At 33.9% G+C, this 20024-nt stretch overlaps 1 protein-coding gene and 1 long non-coding RNA gene across 2 annotated transcripts; both read right to left on the reverse strand.

Moving 5' to 3' along the window:
- Positions 1-6306: 6306 nt before the first annotated feature.
- LOC131301618 (uncharacterized) lies at positions 6307-7177 on the reverse strand. The gene is made up of 2 exons (XR_009191360.1): positions 6935-7177; positions 6307-6853 (listed from the first exon to the last, which is right to left on the reverse strand). It is a non-coding gene; the product is annotated as an uncharacterized LOC131301618 (long non-coding RNA).
- Positions 7178-16649: 9472 nt separating this feature from the next.
- On the reverse strand, positions 16650-18007 carry LOC131299718 (uncharacterized mitochondrial protein AtMg00810-like). The gene is made up of 3 exons (XM_058325297.1): positions 17380-18007; positions 16899-17283; positions 16650-16764 (listed from the first exon to the last, which is right to left on the reverse strand). Exons 1-3 carry the CDS (start codon positions 18005-18007, stop codon positions 16650-16652), a joined length of 1128 nt encoding a protein of 375 aa, XP_058181280.1.
- Between the last annotated feature and the right edge of the window lie 2017 nt (positions 18008-20024).

Raw genomic sequence — 20024 nt, forward strand, 5'->3', positions numbered from 1 at the left:
TGGAGGATAATTTTGGAAAGTATAGAGAAAAGTTGATGAAAAAGTGTAAAGTACTAGTGAAAGTTGACTCATAAAACTACATATTTTTCAAACTGAGACATTAAAACAAACGGAGGAGTATTATCTAACAAAATTCAAAATTTTACATCTAATAAACATAGAAAAAGCAAGTGGGAAGTGGAATCCCTTCGTCTCAAATCTGTTGCTCACTATTCTGGACATCACGTAAAATTATGTGTGTATATATATATATATATATATATATATATGCACACACACACACACTACTTCCTTTGAGGGCGCCCTCAATTAAGTAAAATGCGGACGTCCATTTACAGTCAGCTCTGATTTTAAAAGCCTAGCTCGCAGGTAGAAATAGGCATGGGTCGGGTAAAATGCGGATCGGATTAGTGAGAAGAGGTAATTCTGAAACAACACAGACGAACGAAGAGAGAGAGAGAGAGAGAGAGAGAAGAGGCGATTCTGAATTTCGAACGAAGAAGAACGAAGAACAAATCGAACGAAGAAGAAGACGACGACGCACCAAGGTCAAGGTCTCTCTCTCTCTCTCTCTCTCTCTCTCTCTCTCTCTCTCCCTCTCCCTCTCTGCATTATCTGCTGGTTCAACGATTCAAAAATTAGGGGTTTTTTGCCGATTTGAACCAGATAAGGGCTTTTCATAAATGACTAAACAAGAATATCGAATCTCACTCTCTCTCTCTGTGGTTAGGGTTGATTTTGATTTTAGGGTTAGGGTTCGAAATGATTTCAATTTCGTCTGATCCACTCATGCTGAACCCTAACACTACAAAAACACTAATTTGTTTTGCTGGGTACTAGTCCTTAATTTGCTCCTATAATTTGCTCTAAGCTGTCCATCATTTCAGAGAAATTGATTACCTAAACATGAACAAATTTGCTCTAAGCTGTCCATCATTTCAGAGAAATTGATTACCTAAACATGAACAACTATCAGAAGTAGGGTTAACACCAAAATCAGTTTGAAAAGAAGATTCATTTTTATTTTTTTTTCCAACCAGTTATGGAGATTGATCGACAAAATGAAAGCGTTATGCCACCACCGACCAACCACCAACCAAGGTCTGTCTCTCTCCCTCTCTCTTTGGGTTAAAAATTAGGGAAAAATGTTATTGTGTGATTGAATGCGATGTTGATCAATTGTTATTGTTTTGTCTTTTGGATTGAGGTATGCCGTGTGAATCATCTGCTAATTCTTCACACGTACTTTACACTCACCAAGTTAAGAATGACCTCATACAGAAAATCAACTAAGAGTTTGACAATTTAGAAGCCGTTCAAAACTTTTACAACAATTATGGTAAAGAGTTAGGATTTGGTACGCGATCGAGTTCTAGCAGAAAGAGTAAAGCCGAGTAATCGTTAGGAAGAAGTATTGTTGTTGCAAATAAGGGGTGGGGGTCCAAAAATTTACTCAACCAACTACACCGCATCGGGGGATAACTAGAGAGGGTTGTGGTGCAAAATTGGCTGTTGTGAAGAAGGCGGAAAAGTATGTTGTCTCCCAATTTTTTGCTAGTGGGTCATAATCACCCACTTGCGTCTCCAAGGAGGGTGCATTTTCTCCAATCCTATCGTAAGGTGTCATCTGCCAAAAAAGCTTTAATAGAACAACCAACAGCAAATGTGTCACATTGTCAACAAATGAGTCTTTTTGAGTTGCAATCCGGAGGTCTTGAACATGTTGGATTCATACAACAAACACTACAAGAAAAATGAAAATTAGTGACGAAAAAGTGGCGACGAAATTTAATTTTGTCACTAAATGAGTATATTTGGCGACGAAAAAATAAATTCGTCACTATTTTGACAACTTTCGTAACGAAATAATTTCGTCACTAATTATGCCTGTTTAGCGACGAAAAAAATATTTTCGTCACTAAAGGTACCCATTTGGCGATAAAATACATTTTTCGTCGCCGAAAGTTTAAAAAATGTGACAAAATTATTTTTTGTCGCCAAAGATAATCATTTGGTGACAAAAAATATATTTCGTCGCCAAATGTGAGCAATTTAGTAACGAAATATTTTTTTCGTCACCAAATGCTTAACTTTGGTGACGAAAAATAATTTCGTCACCATTTTAACGCTTTCAGTGACAAAAAATATATTTCGTTGTCAAATGGGTACCTTTCGTGACGAAATTTATGAATTACGCTTTGTCACTAAATGTATTTCGGATATAACTCTTTACTAAAATCTCCGATTGAGATAATTCAAATTGGATTTGAACAATAACTCAATTGCCTACAACTTTCATGTTTATCAAAATTGCTAATTTTAATATTTAAAGGTCCAAAATTACTTTCGAAATATATTTTCATGTTAAACATATGTGTTATATATTAGATATTTCAAATATTTACTGAAAAGTGTGTGTAGTGCAGTTGGTTGGAACTTGCGCGAAAAACTCAAAGGACTCGGGTTCGAAACCCAGCAGGAGCAAGAAAGATGGATTTCTTTTCCCATATGAAAACATCTTTTGCAACGAAAAATTTCGTCACCGATTTCTTATATTAGTGACAAAAAATTTCGTCACCAATGTGACCCATCAGTGACGAATTTTTTCGTCGTCAAAAAGCACAATAAGTGAGGAAAAATTTTTGTCACCAATTATTCACATTTTGATGACGAAATATTTCGTCATCAAAAGGCACTATAGGTGACGAAAAATAAATTTCGTCACCAGGTAGGAATCCTCGACAACCTTTAGTCGACAAATTTTTTTTCGTCACCTATATTATTTGTGACGAAAAACATGCAATTTGTGACGATTTTCATTCGTCACCCAATTGAATTTTTCTTGTAGTGAAAATATGTATAATTATCAGATGGATAAGAAGAAATCGGTAGATGGACATGACGCCGATATGTTGTACGAGCATTTTGAGATTGAAAAAGAAACGAACAGCGATTTTATTTTTACAATCGAGAAAGATGATGAGGGGAGGATGACACATTGGTTTTGGGCGGCTGCAACCGCTAGAAAGTCATACCAATAATTTGGGGACGTGGTGATGTTTTAATACTACTTACCACACAAACCATTATTCTATGATTTTCGCACCTATTTTAGGGGTTAATCACCATAGACAAACTACTCTTTTGGGGGTACATTCTTATGTGATGAAACAGCTGAGACTTTTTAGTGGCTTTCCAAAGAATGATTGAAAAGCAATGTCCACAGGCCCTCCCAAAATGATCATAACTAATCGGGATCCAGCAAAAACAAAAGCAATTGGTATTGCTCTTTCAGAATACGCATCACAGGTATTACATGTGGCACATAACGAATAAGTTTTTTGAAAAAATAAGTGCATTGTCCTACAAAAAAATATGATGAGGAGTTCAAAAATTGTATATGGAATTCCAAAACCCCTGAATAATTCGAGGCTGGATGGGTAGAAGTGGTAAACAAAGATAATTTATTGGGCAATGATTGATTACAAAACTTATACAAAATTCGTGAGAGATGGGTTCCCACATACGTTAGACACATTTTTTCTGTCCACATGACTAGTAGTCAAAGAGCCGAAATTACCTATTCATTCTTCAAGAGGTATGTGTTTGAAAATAATTCTTTGTTGAACTTTGTGATGCGAGCAGTTTGAGAGGGCATTTTCACGCATACGGCATAATCAGTTGGATATGGATCGATCGATCATAAAGACGTCAATGAAAGGCCACAATTGAAAACTATATACCCCATGGAGTCAACAATGAGTGAATTATATACAATTGATAGATTTTACATGTTTCAAGAGGAGCTCTTTCTACCCGCGAGTTATAGGCTTTTAAAATCAGAGCCGTTGGATGAGATCCAACAGCTGTAAATGGATGTTCGCATTTACTTAATTCAGGGCACCCTCATAGAAAGCTGAGTGTATAAATAAATAAATATCTGAGCCGCTCAATGTGTTCAAAATGTGATTTTAAAGGTACACGCAAGAAATCAGCAAAAAAAAAATCGGAAAGGGCTTAATTTGAACAGTTTTTATTTGAACCGTTCGATAAAATACAAACAAAAACTGCTCGGATCAAGTCCTTTCCAGTCTTTTTTTTTTTGCTGATTTCTCGCGGGTACCCTTAAAATCACGTTCTGAACAAGGTACCCTTAAAATCACGTTCTGAACACATTGAGCGGCTCGGATCATCACAAATTGGTCGGGAAAGGGACGTCCTTACCGTAATACGATAAGGACGCTCTTATAAGAAGTTTTGTGTATATATATATATACACACACACACACACACACACACACACATACACACACAATTCACTTACTGTGAGGACCTTAAGTGAGGTCCTTAAGTGCGGACCTTCCTTTCCCGATTGAATTTTGATTATTCAAACCGTTCAAGGTGTGCAAAATGTTATTTTAAAAGTCCCCGCAAGAAATCAACAAAAAATATGACGGAAAAGTACTTGTTTTGAGCAGTTTTTTTATTAAACTATTTAATGAAAACTACTCGGATAAAACACTTTTCGGTCAAATTTTTCGCTAACTTTTCGCGAGGACTCTTAAAATCACATTCTGATAACATTGAACGGTTCGTATCATCAAAATTCAATCGGGATCTGTAAGGTTCGCACTTATGCAAATTAGATCTTATCCGATTAATATTTATTAGTTATACTAAAAAAAAGGGTTTTTAAAATCGTAGAAAACATTAGAATCAATTAAATCATGGTCTTAATTATAGATACCACGTAAGTTTTCATCCTGATCACTTTGGTGGGTTACGTTTCATCTTCTTTTCTTCCTTTTTTTTATGTATGATTTACCATTTTGCCATTATTTTGCAGTACAAGTATATATTGTTTCCAGATATGTTTTTATTTCAAATCTTGGAGCCATATTTAAGCAATATGGTTGTTTCTTAATTGAACATAAACAAAATCCAAGAGAACCGTACAATCATGAAAAGAAATGCAACAGATTTGCTTCCGATAAGCTCCAATTTCACAATAGAAATCGAAGATCATCAATTTCCAAAAAAAAAAAACCAACACGTAAGTATTACTCCTATCTCGTTCATCTTCTCTCATAGAAATTGCATTTGATTTGTGCCCCCCTTTCTCTCTCCATTACTTTTTTATATAGGCGCCTTCAATAAAAATGTTACTACTTATTACAGAACCATGAATCGCAGAAGATGTCTTACGTGTGTTCACTGGTCTGGCAGCTACAACTGGGGGGCATCATGTTGTTTAATGTTCGAATCACAAAGGGAATTTGAACATGCAGGAAAAATGTTGCAATTAAATGTACCGCCATTAGAGCCCATGCTTGAAATTCACACATCGGCCTTACATTCTGCCGTACAATCAATCTCTTGATCTCCAAGAAACCGAGACCTGTGAGTTTCACATATGGTAAATATATATACATGTCTTGACGTAAAGTTTTTCTTATGTTATGATAATTCTATCATATTGGCATATACATTTAACCATTAATGAAAATTAATCATTTCTAAATGGAATCAGATAAATTGATCTCAATGACCAATTTACATAGTTGAATTTAAGTTTATCAAAAATTCAAAACGTTTTCGGTAATCAAGATTGATTTTATAGTAGTCCCATTTTATTCTAGTAATTTTTTGTGCGCTAAATTTTACCACAATTTCTGCATAGTAATTTTGTTACATTTGTTAGCTTATACCATAAATTCATTATTTTTTTCATTTATTGTAAATACTGTTGATGACTATGCGTCATAAAATTTTCATATAGGTGTTCAAATCAGATAAATTAATCATATGTGTTTATATATTTGCAAACTTATATGACAGACTTATAATGTTGGCTCCATACTATAAATCGATTAAAAATGTAATAAATTATCCTAATTGTTTTTTTTTTTTTTGTTTTGATAAACTTATCATTTTTTTCATGAGTTTATCCTATAGAGCCCTGAGGTGTAGACACTAGTGAAGAAAAATCAAATGATAAGTTGAAAAAAAGTAAAATATTCGTAGTACAACATACAGACCCAATGATTTGATTGAACTCCCTCAATTCCTAGTATCTGTTAATAGCTTGAATATTTGGATTTCAAAAGACACGTTATTTGGCTCATTTCTTTATTCAAAAAATTGTGGGTTTCAATCATAATATTTTACTCTTTTGATTTTCTCTTGTCAAAACAAACCAATAACCTGCAAAAATTTAACGTGAAACTAACAAATATAAAAAATAATTGAATAAAGACAAAAAATAAATTAGCTAACTTATATAAAGCTAAACCAGCCCTTATTCGTACTAGGAAAAATAGTTTTTTTTTTTTTTGAAAAGAGTCATTCATTCAACACAAGCCCATCGGGCAAACAGATTCCAGAACAAATACAGGAAAGAACCAAAGTAACATAAATGTCGATCTCAAGCTCTTACTGCCGAAGCAGGCCCCGCAATAACGCCGGTACATAAAAGCCAATCTCGGTCTAGATAACAGAGGATCTAAAGATATCCACAGCTCAAACCCTAAACAAATAAGCATCGCTGAAATCTGAAGGCAAAACAACAAATCAACTAAAATTTAATAGGTCTCATGGACAAACCACACGGGGCACCGGCCTGAACAAGATGAGCATTGAACACCACCAGACCACGGCGACCGAAGACCAGTCTTCTTCCAGCCGAAACTGCTGCGCAGCCCAAAAGAAACACCACCGGATCACCACCAACCCCAACAACACCACCGAAACCCACCAGCCCCAAAACAGACAACCAAAGACACAAAGACCGCCAACATCGGACCATTCCTCAATAGGCGCCGAGTTATTTGCCCACCACCATCACCCACCAGATCTGGAACACCCAGACTGGTACAGAAACCGGACGGGGAGACCCGCCAGTAGAAAACACAGAAAAATAGAAAAAAAAACTCACATCCCGGAACACATCTCCCTTATTCAGCCGCATCGACGTCCACCGCTGGGCCGCCCACCACACGCCGCTTTCCTTGCTCCGACTTGAACCAGGAGAAAACGGCGGACATCACGGATGAGCAACGCCACAAGAGCCGGATCTCTGGGTCAAGAAATCAGAAAACAAAAACAAGCTAAACAGGGAGGACGGGGATAACAACGGGGAAACGACAGTGGGAGGTCAGGAGATGGGGGAGGGGAGGAGGAGGGGATATGGAGGAGGAGGGGCCAGCCCCCACCCCTCAGGAGAGAACCCTAGCCGCTGCAAAAGTTAGAGAGAGGGCAGAGGAAAAGAAAACACTCCCTCCCGTATTCGTGGGAAAAAAAAAATATAGTTTAATCGATCCAAACTAAACCAAATTTACTCTAACTATGCACTCCCTACATCCCATACTAGCTATGACTCCGCTATAGAGCCCAAAGGAGTATACAGAGACCAATTTTTTGCGATAAAATTATTAGGTCTATAATAAATAAAATTTGAAAATTAAAATTATAGTTACGAGAAACTTTTTTTTTAATTTTTGTCATTTGTTAAACTTAATCTACTCTATCTTAGGAGATTTGGTGGAGGGGAGATGGGCGCTTATGGGAATCAAATCCTGCCCATGTGCAAGGAGGTATAAGATTAAGATAGAGAAAAATTGAGAATAAGAAAGAGAAAAGGCGAATCCCGATTTTTATTCAAATGTTGGGATGAAAACATAATCTTCAAAAAAGAGCACGACAAAAACATGACGTACAATAAAGGTGATTAAAAATATACTCCCTCCGCTCCACTTTAAATGTCCCCTGCAAAAAATCATGTTTTAGTATGTAAGTTAACTCATTGGGTGTAGTAAGTAAATTAATTAAATGCATTTTTAACACATTTTAATTAATGAAAATGGCTAATTGTGTGTAAATACATATTTTACATGTTTAAATACATTCAATGAGTTGTAATAACTGAAAACACTAAATTCTGCATAAATGCACACTTTTTCAACCACATGAAAAATATAGTACTCATCGATCCATCCCAAAATTTCTTGTCCTTTTTGGGCAAGTATGCCATTTTTAAATTACTTACTCTCTCCGTCAGTCCGTCTCACTTTAAATGTTCATAGGAATATAGAGAAATATTACTTTTTGGAATTTGAAAATGCTCAAACTTTATAGGTGACATTTAAAGTTGGACGGAGGGAGTAAGTAATTTAAAAATGGCAAACTTATCCAAAAAGGACAAGAAATTTTGGGATGGATCGATGATGAGTATAATTTTCATGTGGTTGAAAAAGTGTGCATTTACGCAGAGTTTGGTGTTTCAGGTATAACAACTCATTGAACGTATTTAACCATGTAAAATAAGCATTTACACACAACTAGCCATTTTCATTAATTGAAATTTGTTAAAATGCATTTAATTAACGTACTTACTACACCTAATTATCAATAGTATAAAATGTATGTAGTGCACAAACTTATTGATGGGCAGTACATGATTTACAACATCCTAACGCCAACCAACATGGTGGCTCTAGAATTTCAGTTGAGCGGCGTCAAAATCTCTTGTACAAAATTTGCATAATGCAAAAAATATATATAGAAAAAATTATTTGGTTGAAAACTTAATGGGTTTAATTTATACTATTATTTTGTTGAGTTTAATTATGTACTTACTCCAAAATTTAAGTAATTTTACTATTTACTTTTACTATGCATAAATGAGATATTGTAAACACGAGTGAAGAAAAATCAAATAATACGTGAAAAAAATGTAAAATTGTAGTACATTTTACAGACCTAGAGGAATGGCTTGAACCCCCTCAATTTCTAGTATCTGTTAACAGTTTGAATATTTGACTTTCAAAAGACACATTGTTTGACTCATTTCTTTATTCAATAAATCATGGGTTTCCATCATAAAATTTTAATCTTTTGATTTCTCTCATCAAAACAAACACATAATATGCAAAAATTTAACGCGAAACTAACAAATAAATAAATAATTGAATAAAGATAAAAAAAAATGACACAAACCCATAATATGCAAAAATTTAACGCAAAACTAACAAATAAATAAATAATTGAATAAAGACAAAAAAAAAAAAAAAACGACTGAATCATATAAGCTAAACCAGCCCTTATTCGTATTAATTTTTCCATAGAAAATTTGGTTTAAGGAAAATAGTTTTAAACCAAATCAAATTTACTCTAATTAAGCACTCCATACATCCAATACTATTACTCCACTATAGAGCCTCAGTACAATTTTGTTCACCCATTATAAAAGATGGTGAACATTACACTCTATTTTATTGGTTAAAATAATGTATATCCCACTATAAGTGATGTCATGCTTATTTCTGTAATACACTTTTTGGTCAACATGACATCACTTTGTGGTGGGCTCTACACCATTTTAACCAATATGAACGTGGTTAATGTTCACTCTCTTTTAAGGAGGGTGAACAAAACTCACTTCATAGAGCCCTAAGGTGTATACTAAGGCCAATTTTTGTGATAAAATAATAAGGTTTATAATAAATAAATTTTGAAAATTAAAATTATATTTTTTTATATTCATTTTATGTCTTAATCTGAAGTTTTGGAAGAGAGAAGAGTTAGAGAGATCAGAACGATTTAAAATAGTATGAGAGAAAATTTAAGGTGGGGAAGATTTTTTTTTTTTTTTTTTGCGATTCGTTAAACCTAATTTTACTCTATCTTAGGGGATTTCTGGAGGGGGATGGGAGCTTAGGAAAACGAACCATGCTCATGTGCACGGGAGTATAAGATTAAGATACATAATGATTAGGGTGATTAAGAGAGAGAAAATGTGAATCCGGATTTTTATTCAAATGTTGAGATAAAAACATAATCTTCAAAAGTGAGCACGACAAAAACATAACATACAGTAAATGGGATGAAGTGTAGTAAATATCACTTTAAAAGTCCCCTGTAAATATCTGTGTTGGAGTAAGTAAGTTAACTCATTGAGTGTAGTACGTTAATTAAATATATTTTTAACAAATTTCAATTTATGAAAATGGCTAATTGTGTGTAAATACATGTTTTACATAGTTAAACACATTCAATGGGTTGTTATAAGTGAAAACACCAAATTCTGCACAAATGCAAACTTTTTCAACCACATGAAAGATATAATACTCATTGATCCATCCCAAAATTTCTTGTCCTTTTTCAGCAACTCTGCCATTTTTAAATTATTTACGCCTCCGTCTCACTTTAAATGTTCCATACAGGATGGGACTTTGGTACTTTAATTTGTTGTAAAAAAAAATTTAAAAATAATATATAGAAATATATATTTTTTGGGATTTGAAACTGTACGAATTTCCATACGAGACTCATAAAGTTAGACGGAGGGAGTATGTAATTTAAAAATGGCATACTTGCCCAAAAAGGACAAGAAATTTTGGGATGGATCGATGAGTACTATATTTTTCATGTGGTTGAAAAAGTGTGCATTTATGTAGAGTTTGGTGTTTTCAAGTATAACAACCCATTAAATGTATTTAATCATGTAAAACAAGCATTTACACACAAGTAGCCATTTTCATTAATTAAAATTTGTTAAAATGCATTTAATTAACTTACTTACTACACTTAACTATAATAGTACAAAATGTGGGTAGTTCATTAATTGAAATTTGTTAAAATGCATTTAATTTACTTACTACACCTAACTATTAATAGTACAAATGTGGGTAGTAGTACAAAAACTCGTTGATGGGCAGTACATGATTCACAATATCCTAATACTGACCAACATGGTGGTTCCAGAATTTCAGTTGAGCAAATCTTGTACAAAATTTGTATAATGCAAAACTATACTCCCTCCGTTCCTATTTAATTGTCCACTACGGTTTTGCATGCATTTTCAACCGCATATATCTCTCGACGCATATTATGTTTGATATTTTTGAAATCATTGTCTTATAGGAAAAATCGGAATCTATCAAACAGGATCTATATTGTATATTTTTAGCAATATACATTGAAAGATATAAACCGTTATAAATGCACGTAAAACCGTGATAGACAATTAAATAGGGACGGATGGAATATATAGAAAAAAATATTTGGTCCAAAATTTAGAGAATTGATATTCACGCTCCCTTTTCTTGATTTTTAGTATTGGAAGTGTATGTATTTTTTTTCCTCAAAGACAAAAAATGGAGTGTGAACATCAATTTCCAAAATTTAATGTATTTAATTTATAGTATTTTGTTGAGTTTAATTATCTACTTACAAATTTAAGAAGTTTTTTAGTATTTACTTTTACTATGCATGAATGAGATAGTGCAGACACTACATAAGAAAAATCAAATGGTACGTGGAAAAAGAATGAAAAATTGCATTATATTTTATAGACTCAGAGGATTGGCTTGAACCCCCTCTATTCGTAGTATCTGTTAACAGTTTGAATTTCATAAGGCATGCACATTGTTTGGCTCATTTCTTTATTCAAAAAATTATGAATTTCGATCATAATATTGTACTTTTTGATTTCTCTCGTCAAAACAAACCAATAACCTACAAAATTTAACAGGAAAGAAACAAATCCAAAAAATAATAGAATAAAGACAACAAAAAAAAAACTAACTAACTTATATAAGCTAAACTTGGCCTTATTCGTATTAATTTTTTCATAGAAGATTCCGCTTTAAGGAAAATAGTTTCAATTAATTAATCCAAACTAAACCAAATTTACTCTAATCCAATTTTTTGTGATAAAATTATTAGGTATATAATAAATAGAATTTAAAAATTAAAATTATAGTTTTTTATGTTAGTTTTTTGTCTTAATCTGAAGTTTTGGAAGAGAGAAGAGCTAGAGAGAGGAAGATTTAAAATAGTAGGAGATAGAAAATTTAACGACAAGAAGTGTTTTTTTTTTCTTTTTTTTTCGCCATTTGTTAAACCTAATCTACTATATTCGAGGGGACTTAGGAAAGGGGATGGGTGCCGGGAATCGAACCCTATCCCATGTGCATGAGAGTATAAGATTAAGATAGAGAAAGCTTCTAGAAATTAAGAGAGAGCAAAGGTGAATTCGGGTTTTTATTCTTATGTTGGGATGAAAACATAATCTTTAAAAGTGAGCATGACAAAAACATAACATACACTAAAGGGGATGAAAAATATACCCTCTACGTTCCACTTTAAATGTCCCTTGCAGAAATCCGCATTGTAATAAGTTAACTCATTAGGTGTAGTAAATAAGTTAATTAAATGCATTTTTAACAAATTTCAATGAATGAAAATGACTAATTGTGTGTAAATGCATGTTTTACATGTTTAAATACATTCAATGAGTTGTTATAACTGAAAACACCAAATTCAGCATAAATGCACATTTTTTCAACCACATGAAAGATACAATACTCATTGATCCATCCCAAAATTTCTTGTCCTTTTTCGGCAAGTCTGCCATATTTAAATTACTTACACCATCTGTCTCACTTTAAAGGATCCATACGGAAATTTGACACATTAATTTGGTGTAAAAAAAACTTTAAAAATAATACTCCCTCCGTCCCAAATTCTTTATCCGGTCCGCAAAACGGAGTGTTAAAAATAATACAATTTTTGCAAGAAAAAATAAAAAAAAATTCAACAACTTACTACATATCAATGAGTATTTTTAATTTGTCAAAAAGTTTTAATTTTTTCTTGAAAAAATTGCATTATTTTTAACACTCTGTTTTGCGGACCGGACAAAAAATTTGGTACGGAGGGAGTATATAGAAATATATTTTTTTGGATTTGGAAAGTTGAAAATGCACGAATTTTTCTAGGGGACATTTAAAGTTGGATAGATAGAGTAAGGAATTTAAAAAGAGTAAGGCTACAGTTCCCGACCAGGAACTCCCAACCGAAATTCCGACGCCGCGCCGGGTCCACTCCGGCCACCGGACAACTGATCGGAGCCGACCAAAAATTCTATTAAAAAAAACCGAGTGGATTCACGCGAGAATCAACGGCATCCAATGTGTGTAGGTGGCCGATCCAAACACTCCATTTTTTTGTATACACACAATACAAAAAAATGGAGTGTTTGGATCGGCCACCTACACACATCGGATGCTATTAATTCTCGCGCAGACCCACTCGGTTTTTTTTTAGAATTTTTGGTCGGCTCCGATTAGCCGTCCGGTGGCCGGAGTGGGCCCGGTGCGGCATCGGGATTTCGGTCGGGAGTTTCCGTCGGGAAGCTCAGACTTTCTGATTTAAAAATGGCAGACATGCCCAAAAAGAACAAAAAAATCGAAAATGATACTCACACAACCGTTGTGTGTGTTGTGTAACCAATTCTGACCGTTCAGATGTGTTTGGACGTTCTAGATTTTAAAAAAACTCTTCAAAAGAAAAGTTTAACTCTTCTAAGGAAAAATTTGAACGAATCTTGACCATTTATTACAACAATGGACGGGTGGAGATTGGTTGTGTTTGATGTTTTGCACAACCGTTGTGCATGTAGCATCTTACAAAAAAAAAAATTGGGATGGATCGATGAGTATATTTTCCATGTGGTTGGAAAAGTGTGCATTTATGCAGAGTTTGGTCCTTTCATGTATAACAACCCATTAAACGTATTTAACCATGTAAAACAAGCATTTACACACAATTAACCATTTTCATTAATTGAAATTTGTTAAAATGCATTTAATTAAAGTACTTACTACATCTAACCATCAATAGTACAAAATGTATGTAGTACACAAACTCATTGATGGGCTACTCATGATTCACAACATCCTAATGCTAACCAACATGGTGGCTCTAGAATTTCAGTTGAAAGGTGTCAAAATCTTGTACAAAATTTTTATAATGCGAAGCTATATATAAAAAAATTATTTGGTTGAAAACTTAATGGATTTAATTTATATTATTTTGTTGAGTTTAATTATTTACGTACTTACCCACAAATTTAAGTAGTTTTTTTTAGTATTTACTTTTACTATACATGAATAAGATAGTGTAAACACTAGTAAGGAAAAATCAAATGATACGTGGGAAAAATGTAAAATTGTAGTACATTTTACAGACCCAAAAAATTGGCTTGAACCCCTCAATTCCTAGTATCTATTAACTTTTTAAATATTTTGATTTCAAACGACACAATGTTTGGCTCATTTCTTTATTCAAAAAATTATGGGTTTCCATCATAATATTTTAGTCTTTTAATTTCTCTCATCAAAACAAACCAATAATATGCCAAAATTTAACGCAAAATTAACAAATAATTAAAAAAAGAAAAAAATATTAAACCAACTAACTTATATAAGCTAAACCAGTCATTATTCGTATTAATTTTTTCATATGAAATTTTGTTTTAAGGAAAACAGCTTTAATCAATCGAAACTAAATCAAATTTACTCTAATTAAGCACTCCCTTCATCAAATACTATTACTCCACTATAGAGCCTTAAGGTGTACACTGATGTCAATTTTTGCGATAAAATTATTAGGTTTATAATAAATAAATTTAAAAATTAAAATTAAAATTTTTATATTTGGTTTATCTCTTAATTTGAAGTTTTGGAAGAGAGAGAGAGAGAGAGAGAGAGAGAGAGAGAGAGAGAGAGAGATTTAAATTAGTGGGAGAGAGAAAATTTAAGAACGAGAAGATTTTTTTTTTTTTTTTTTTGCGATTCGCTAAACCTAATTTACTCTATCCTGGGGAGTTAAGGGTGCCGGGGGGGGGATGGGTGCTTACGAAAATCGAACCCTACTCATGTACATGTGAGTAAGGTTAAGATACATAATGATTAGGGATATTAAGGGAGAGAAAAGATGAATCCAGATTTTTATTCAAATGTTGAGATAAAAACATAATCTTCAAAAGTGAGCACGATGAAAACATAACGTACAATAAATGGGATGGAAAATATACTCCGTCTGTTACACTTTAAATGTCCCCTGCAGAAATCTGTGTTGGAGTAATTAAGTTAACTTAATTAAATACATTTTTAACAAATTCCAATTAATGAAAATGGCTAATAAATACATGTTTTATATGGTTAAACACATTCAATGTGTTGTTATAAGTGAAAACACCATATTCGGCATAAATGCACACTTTTTCAACCACATGAAAGATATAATATTCGGCGATCCATCCCAAAATTTCTTGTCCTGTTTCGGCAAGTCTGTCATTTTAAAATTAGTTACTCCCTTCATCTCACTTTAAATGTTCCATAAGGGAATTTGGTACTTTAATTTGGTGTAAAAATAATATATAATAATTTTTTTTTTTTGGATTTGAAAATGCACGAATTTTCATAAGGGACATTTAAAGTTAGATGAAGAGAGTAAGTAATTTAAAAATGCCAAACTTGCCCAAAAAGTACAAGAAATTTTTGGGATGGATCAATGAGTATATTTTTCATGTGGTTAAAAAAGTGTGCATTTATGTAAAGTTTGGTATTTTCAGGTATAACAACCCATTAAATGTATTTAACCATGTAAAACAAATATTTACAAACAATTAGCTATTTTCATTAAATTAAATTTGTTTAAATGCATTTAATTATCTTACTTACAACACCTAACTATCAATAGTACAAATGTGTAGTACACAAACTCATTGATAGACATTACATGATTCACAATATTCTATTTCTAACCAAATTGGTGGCTCCAAAATTTAATTGAGCGGTGAAGAAATCTTGTACAAAATTTGTATAATGCAAAACTAAATATAGAAAAAAATATTTGGTTAAAAACTTAATGGGTTTAATTTATATTATTTTGTTGAGTTTATTTATCTACTTACTCACAAATTTAAGTAATTTTAAAGTATGATCAGATAGTGCAAACACTAGTGAAGAAAAATCAAATGATACATGAAAAAAAAATTTAAAATTGTATTATATTTTACAGACCCAGAGGATTGGCTTGAACCCCCTCAATTTCTAGTATTTGTTAATAGTTTGAATATTTTGATATCAAAAGACACATTGTTTGGCTCACTTCTTTATTCATAAAATTGAGGATTTTGTTCATAGTAATATTTTTCTATGTTGATTTCTATCATCAAATCAAACCAATAACCTCAAAAAAATTAACATGAAACTAACAAATCCAAAAAATAATTGAATAAAAATAATAATAATAAACCAACTAACTTATATAAGCTAAACCAGCCCTTATTCGTATTAATTTTTCCATAGAAGATTCCGTTTCAAGGAAAACTGTTTTAATCAATTCAAACTAAACCAAATTTACTCTAATTATGCATTCTCTACATCTCGTACTATTAGTCCACTACAAAAGTCATGCCTGCTTTTTGGATAAATGTTAAAAAAAAATGCTATGGACATAGATGTCTCCAAGATCTTATGAGGTGTGTGGGATCAATAACTATTGTTTCGGACCCACGTATAACAAACACAGTTCCGAAAACAATTGCGTCTGAACCAATGCGCTTTTGTCTATGCATTATAAAAAGTTGAGGTACTTTGGCAAATTTTTGCAGAAAAATGAACAATTATACAATATTTGTGTTTATTTTTAAGTTTTTATGCCCAATTATTTAAAGTCACATCTTTTAATAAAAAAATCTCAATAGACTAAAATTACGTGACTTAGTGTAAGTATTGAGAAACTCGACAAACACAACAGTTTGTGCAATATTTTGTACAACATGTCTATGTAGTAGTATTTCATTCGACGAGGATTGGGTGGTGTCCAGCTGCAGCATGGCGGGATCTGGTGTTGCTCGGAGTTGGTGGTACGTGGGTGGCATTGACGGTGAAGAGATTCAGAATCGTATTCTCACTATTCAATTCAAGAGTACATCAGGAGTTTTTATACAAGATGAAGATATTTTCTCCTTTTAACAGAATACAACTACTATAGCTGGTATACAGCTGGCATGAGCATAGCACTACTCTATACAACTGTTAACCGACCTAACTATGGTGAGGTGAGCTATGTTCTGTTGTGGTTGTGGCTTAGGTGGACCCGTGTTCTCATTACTCTTATCATCCCCCCTCAAACGAATGGGAGGCGGAACGGCCAAAAGTTTGCCCTTCAAATAAAGAAACCTTGAAATAGGTAATGGTTTAGTAAAAACATCAGCCAGTTGATCAAAAGTTAGAACATATTGCAGAGTAACAGCCTTAGCAGAAACTCTATCACGAACATAATGACAATCCACCTCGATGTGTTTGGATCTTGCATGAAAAACAGGATTAGTGGCTAGAGCAATTGCTGAAGTATTATCACACCACAAAACAGGAGTGCTAGGAACGAAAATATGCAAATCATGAAGCACCATTTGCAACCAGCTCAGTTCTGCAGCAGTATGAGCTAAAGAATGATATTCTGCTTCAGTTGAAAAGCGGGACACGGTGGTTTGCTTTTAAGCGGACCACGAAATGAGGTTATCACCAAGGAAAACACAGTATCCAGAAGAAGACTTGCAATCATGACAGTTACAAGCCCAATCAGAGTTAGGGAAAGCATTGAGAGCAAAAGAAGAAGGTTGATAACCCAATCCATGATCTAAAGTGCCCTTAAGATCTCGGAGCAATCTCTTGACTGGAGCAAAATCTGCAACTGTAGGGGCATGCATATATTGACACGCTTGATTAACAGAGAAAGTGTCAAGGCGAGTAATAGTGAGATATTGAAGTGCTCCCACAATGCTACGAAAGAGAGCAGGAAAAGCAAAAGGAGCAGAAGAATCAGAAGAAGAAATGGATGCCTTGACCACAGATGGAGAACAACAGGGTTTACATTCAGAAAGACCAGCTTTATGGAGAATCTCCTTGGCATACTTAGCTTGAGACAAAAAATAACCTTTGGCACAAGGCTGAACAGATATGCCTAGAAAATAGGATAGTGTACCAAGCTCTTTCATAGAGAAAGCTAAGTGCATGTGAGAGACAAGCTGTTGGATATGTTCATTTGAATTGCCTATTAATATGATAGCATCCACATATACTAGAAGAATGGTAATAACAGATGGAGTTTTATGGATAAATAGAAGAATCACAATGGCTATTGACAAATCCATGCTGAAGAAGAAAGGCTGAGAATGTGGAATACCAGGCCCGTGAGGCTTGTTTTAGGCCATACAAAGCCTTATGTAATCTGCAAACATGATTGGGAGTACTGGTGTGAAAAAAGCCTGGTGGCTGAACCATATACACTTCTTCTTCTAACTTGCCATAAAGAAAGGCATTAGAAATGTCTAACTACTTCAAAGGCCAATTAAAGTGAAGAGCTATGCATAACAAAATCCTTACAGTGGGTGGCTTATCTACTGAACTACATGTATCCTGAAAATCTTCTCATTCTTTCTACAAATACCCCTTAGTAACTAGTCTAGCTTTATGTCTTGCAATGGTACCATTAGAATTCTTTTTAACTTTAAACACCCACTTGCACCCAATGGCATGCTTGCCTTGGGAAAGAGTAACTAGAGACCAAGTGTGCTAGTTTTGAAGCGCTTGAAATTCCTCATTCATGGCCTGAGTCCATTCTGGAGTTTGAAAGGCCTCCTGACAGGTGAGTGGTTCAATAAAAGAAGAAGGAAGTGTAAGAGCAGAATGACATGAGGGATTTGAGGATGTACATTTAGACTTTATTCTAGTTATCATGGGATGAGGTGGACGAAAAGGAGGAGCAGTCTCAGGTAATGCATGTGGTAAGACGATTTCAAGAGATTGGATTGGAACTGCAAAAGATGAAGGGGAACATGTTTGAAGAGCTGTTCCTGGAGCAGAAGGTTGAAAGATAAATGATGATGGACTTTGGGATGAAGGAGATGAAACTTCTGTGGATAAAGAGTTAGGAGGAATAGAAGTTGAAAGAGGGGCAACTTGAGAGGAGACAGATGGAGCAACTTGGTTGGACCAAAAGAAAGATTGTAATTGAGCTAGAGAGGGAATTGGAGGAGAACTACCAGGTGTAACAGGAAGTGCAAAAGGAAAAACTGTTTCATAGCAGAGCACATGTCTGAAAATATAAACTCTACTAGTTAATACATCAAGACATCTGAACCCCTTATAAGAAGGGTGGTAACCAAGAAATACACAAGGTATAGACCTAGGTTGAAGCTTATTCTTAGTATAAGGCCTTAACCAAGGAAAATATTGACAACCAAAAACTCTAAAGAATGAATAATCAGGTATGGAATGAAATAAAGTTTCAAAAGGAGTCTTATTGTTGAAAATAGAGCTTGGCATTCTACTTATAAGAAAGACAGCAATGGCTAAGGCATCAAACCAGTATTGCAATGGTAAAGAGGACTGATGTAAAAGAGCTATAGTGCTTTCCACCAAGTGTCTATGTTTCCTCTTAGCAACTCTATTTTGAGAAGGAGTATGAGGACAAGACTTTTTATGGACAATGCCATGCTGAGACAGAAAATCAGCAAACTTGTTTCCAATATATTCACTCCCACCATCTGTTTGTAGGACTTGAAGAGGAGAGTTAAATTGTTTCTCAGCATAAGCTTTAAACAAGAGAAACTTAGAAAACACTTCAGATTTATACTATAAAGGGTAAATCCATGTGAAGAGATTAAAATCATCTATAAAGAGCACATAACAGGTAAAGCCAGCAATAGAAGCATGGAATGGACCACAAACATCACTATGGATTATAGACAATGGTTGATTGATAGTAGAATTCGACAAAGCAAAAGGCAGTCGATGACTTTTAGACACAGCGTAGTGTGTACAAGAAAGGGAAGTACACTTATTTAAAGCATTGAATTGTAAATGCTTAGCAAGATACTGAAACTTAAGGGGAGAGGGATGACCAAGCCTATTGTGCCAAGTCATAGAAAAAGTTGTGGTACTAAGTAGAGCTATTGGTTGATGGACAGAGGATGATGGATATGGAGAAAACTGATAAAGTCCATTCAGATTTTGACCTTTAGACAGGAATTTCTTTGTGTCCTTGTCCTGAACAACAAAGGAAGAATCATCAAAAGTGACAGTACAGTGATTATCTTTGGTAAGTTTCTGGATTGAGACAAGATTATTTGTTAACGAGGGAATATGTAGCACCTGGTTAAGAAGAAA

The sequence above is a fragment of the Rhododendron vialii genome, chromosome 9a, assembly GCF_030253575.1.
Source record: "Rhododendron vialii isolate Sample 1 chromosome 9a, ASM3025357v1".
NCBI lineage: Eukaryota > Viridiplantae > Streptophyta > Magnoliopsida > Ericales > Ericaceae > Rhododendron > Rhododendron vialii.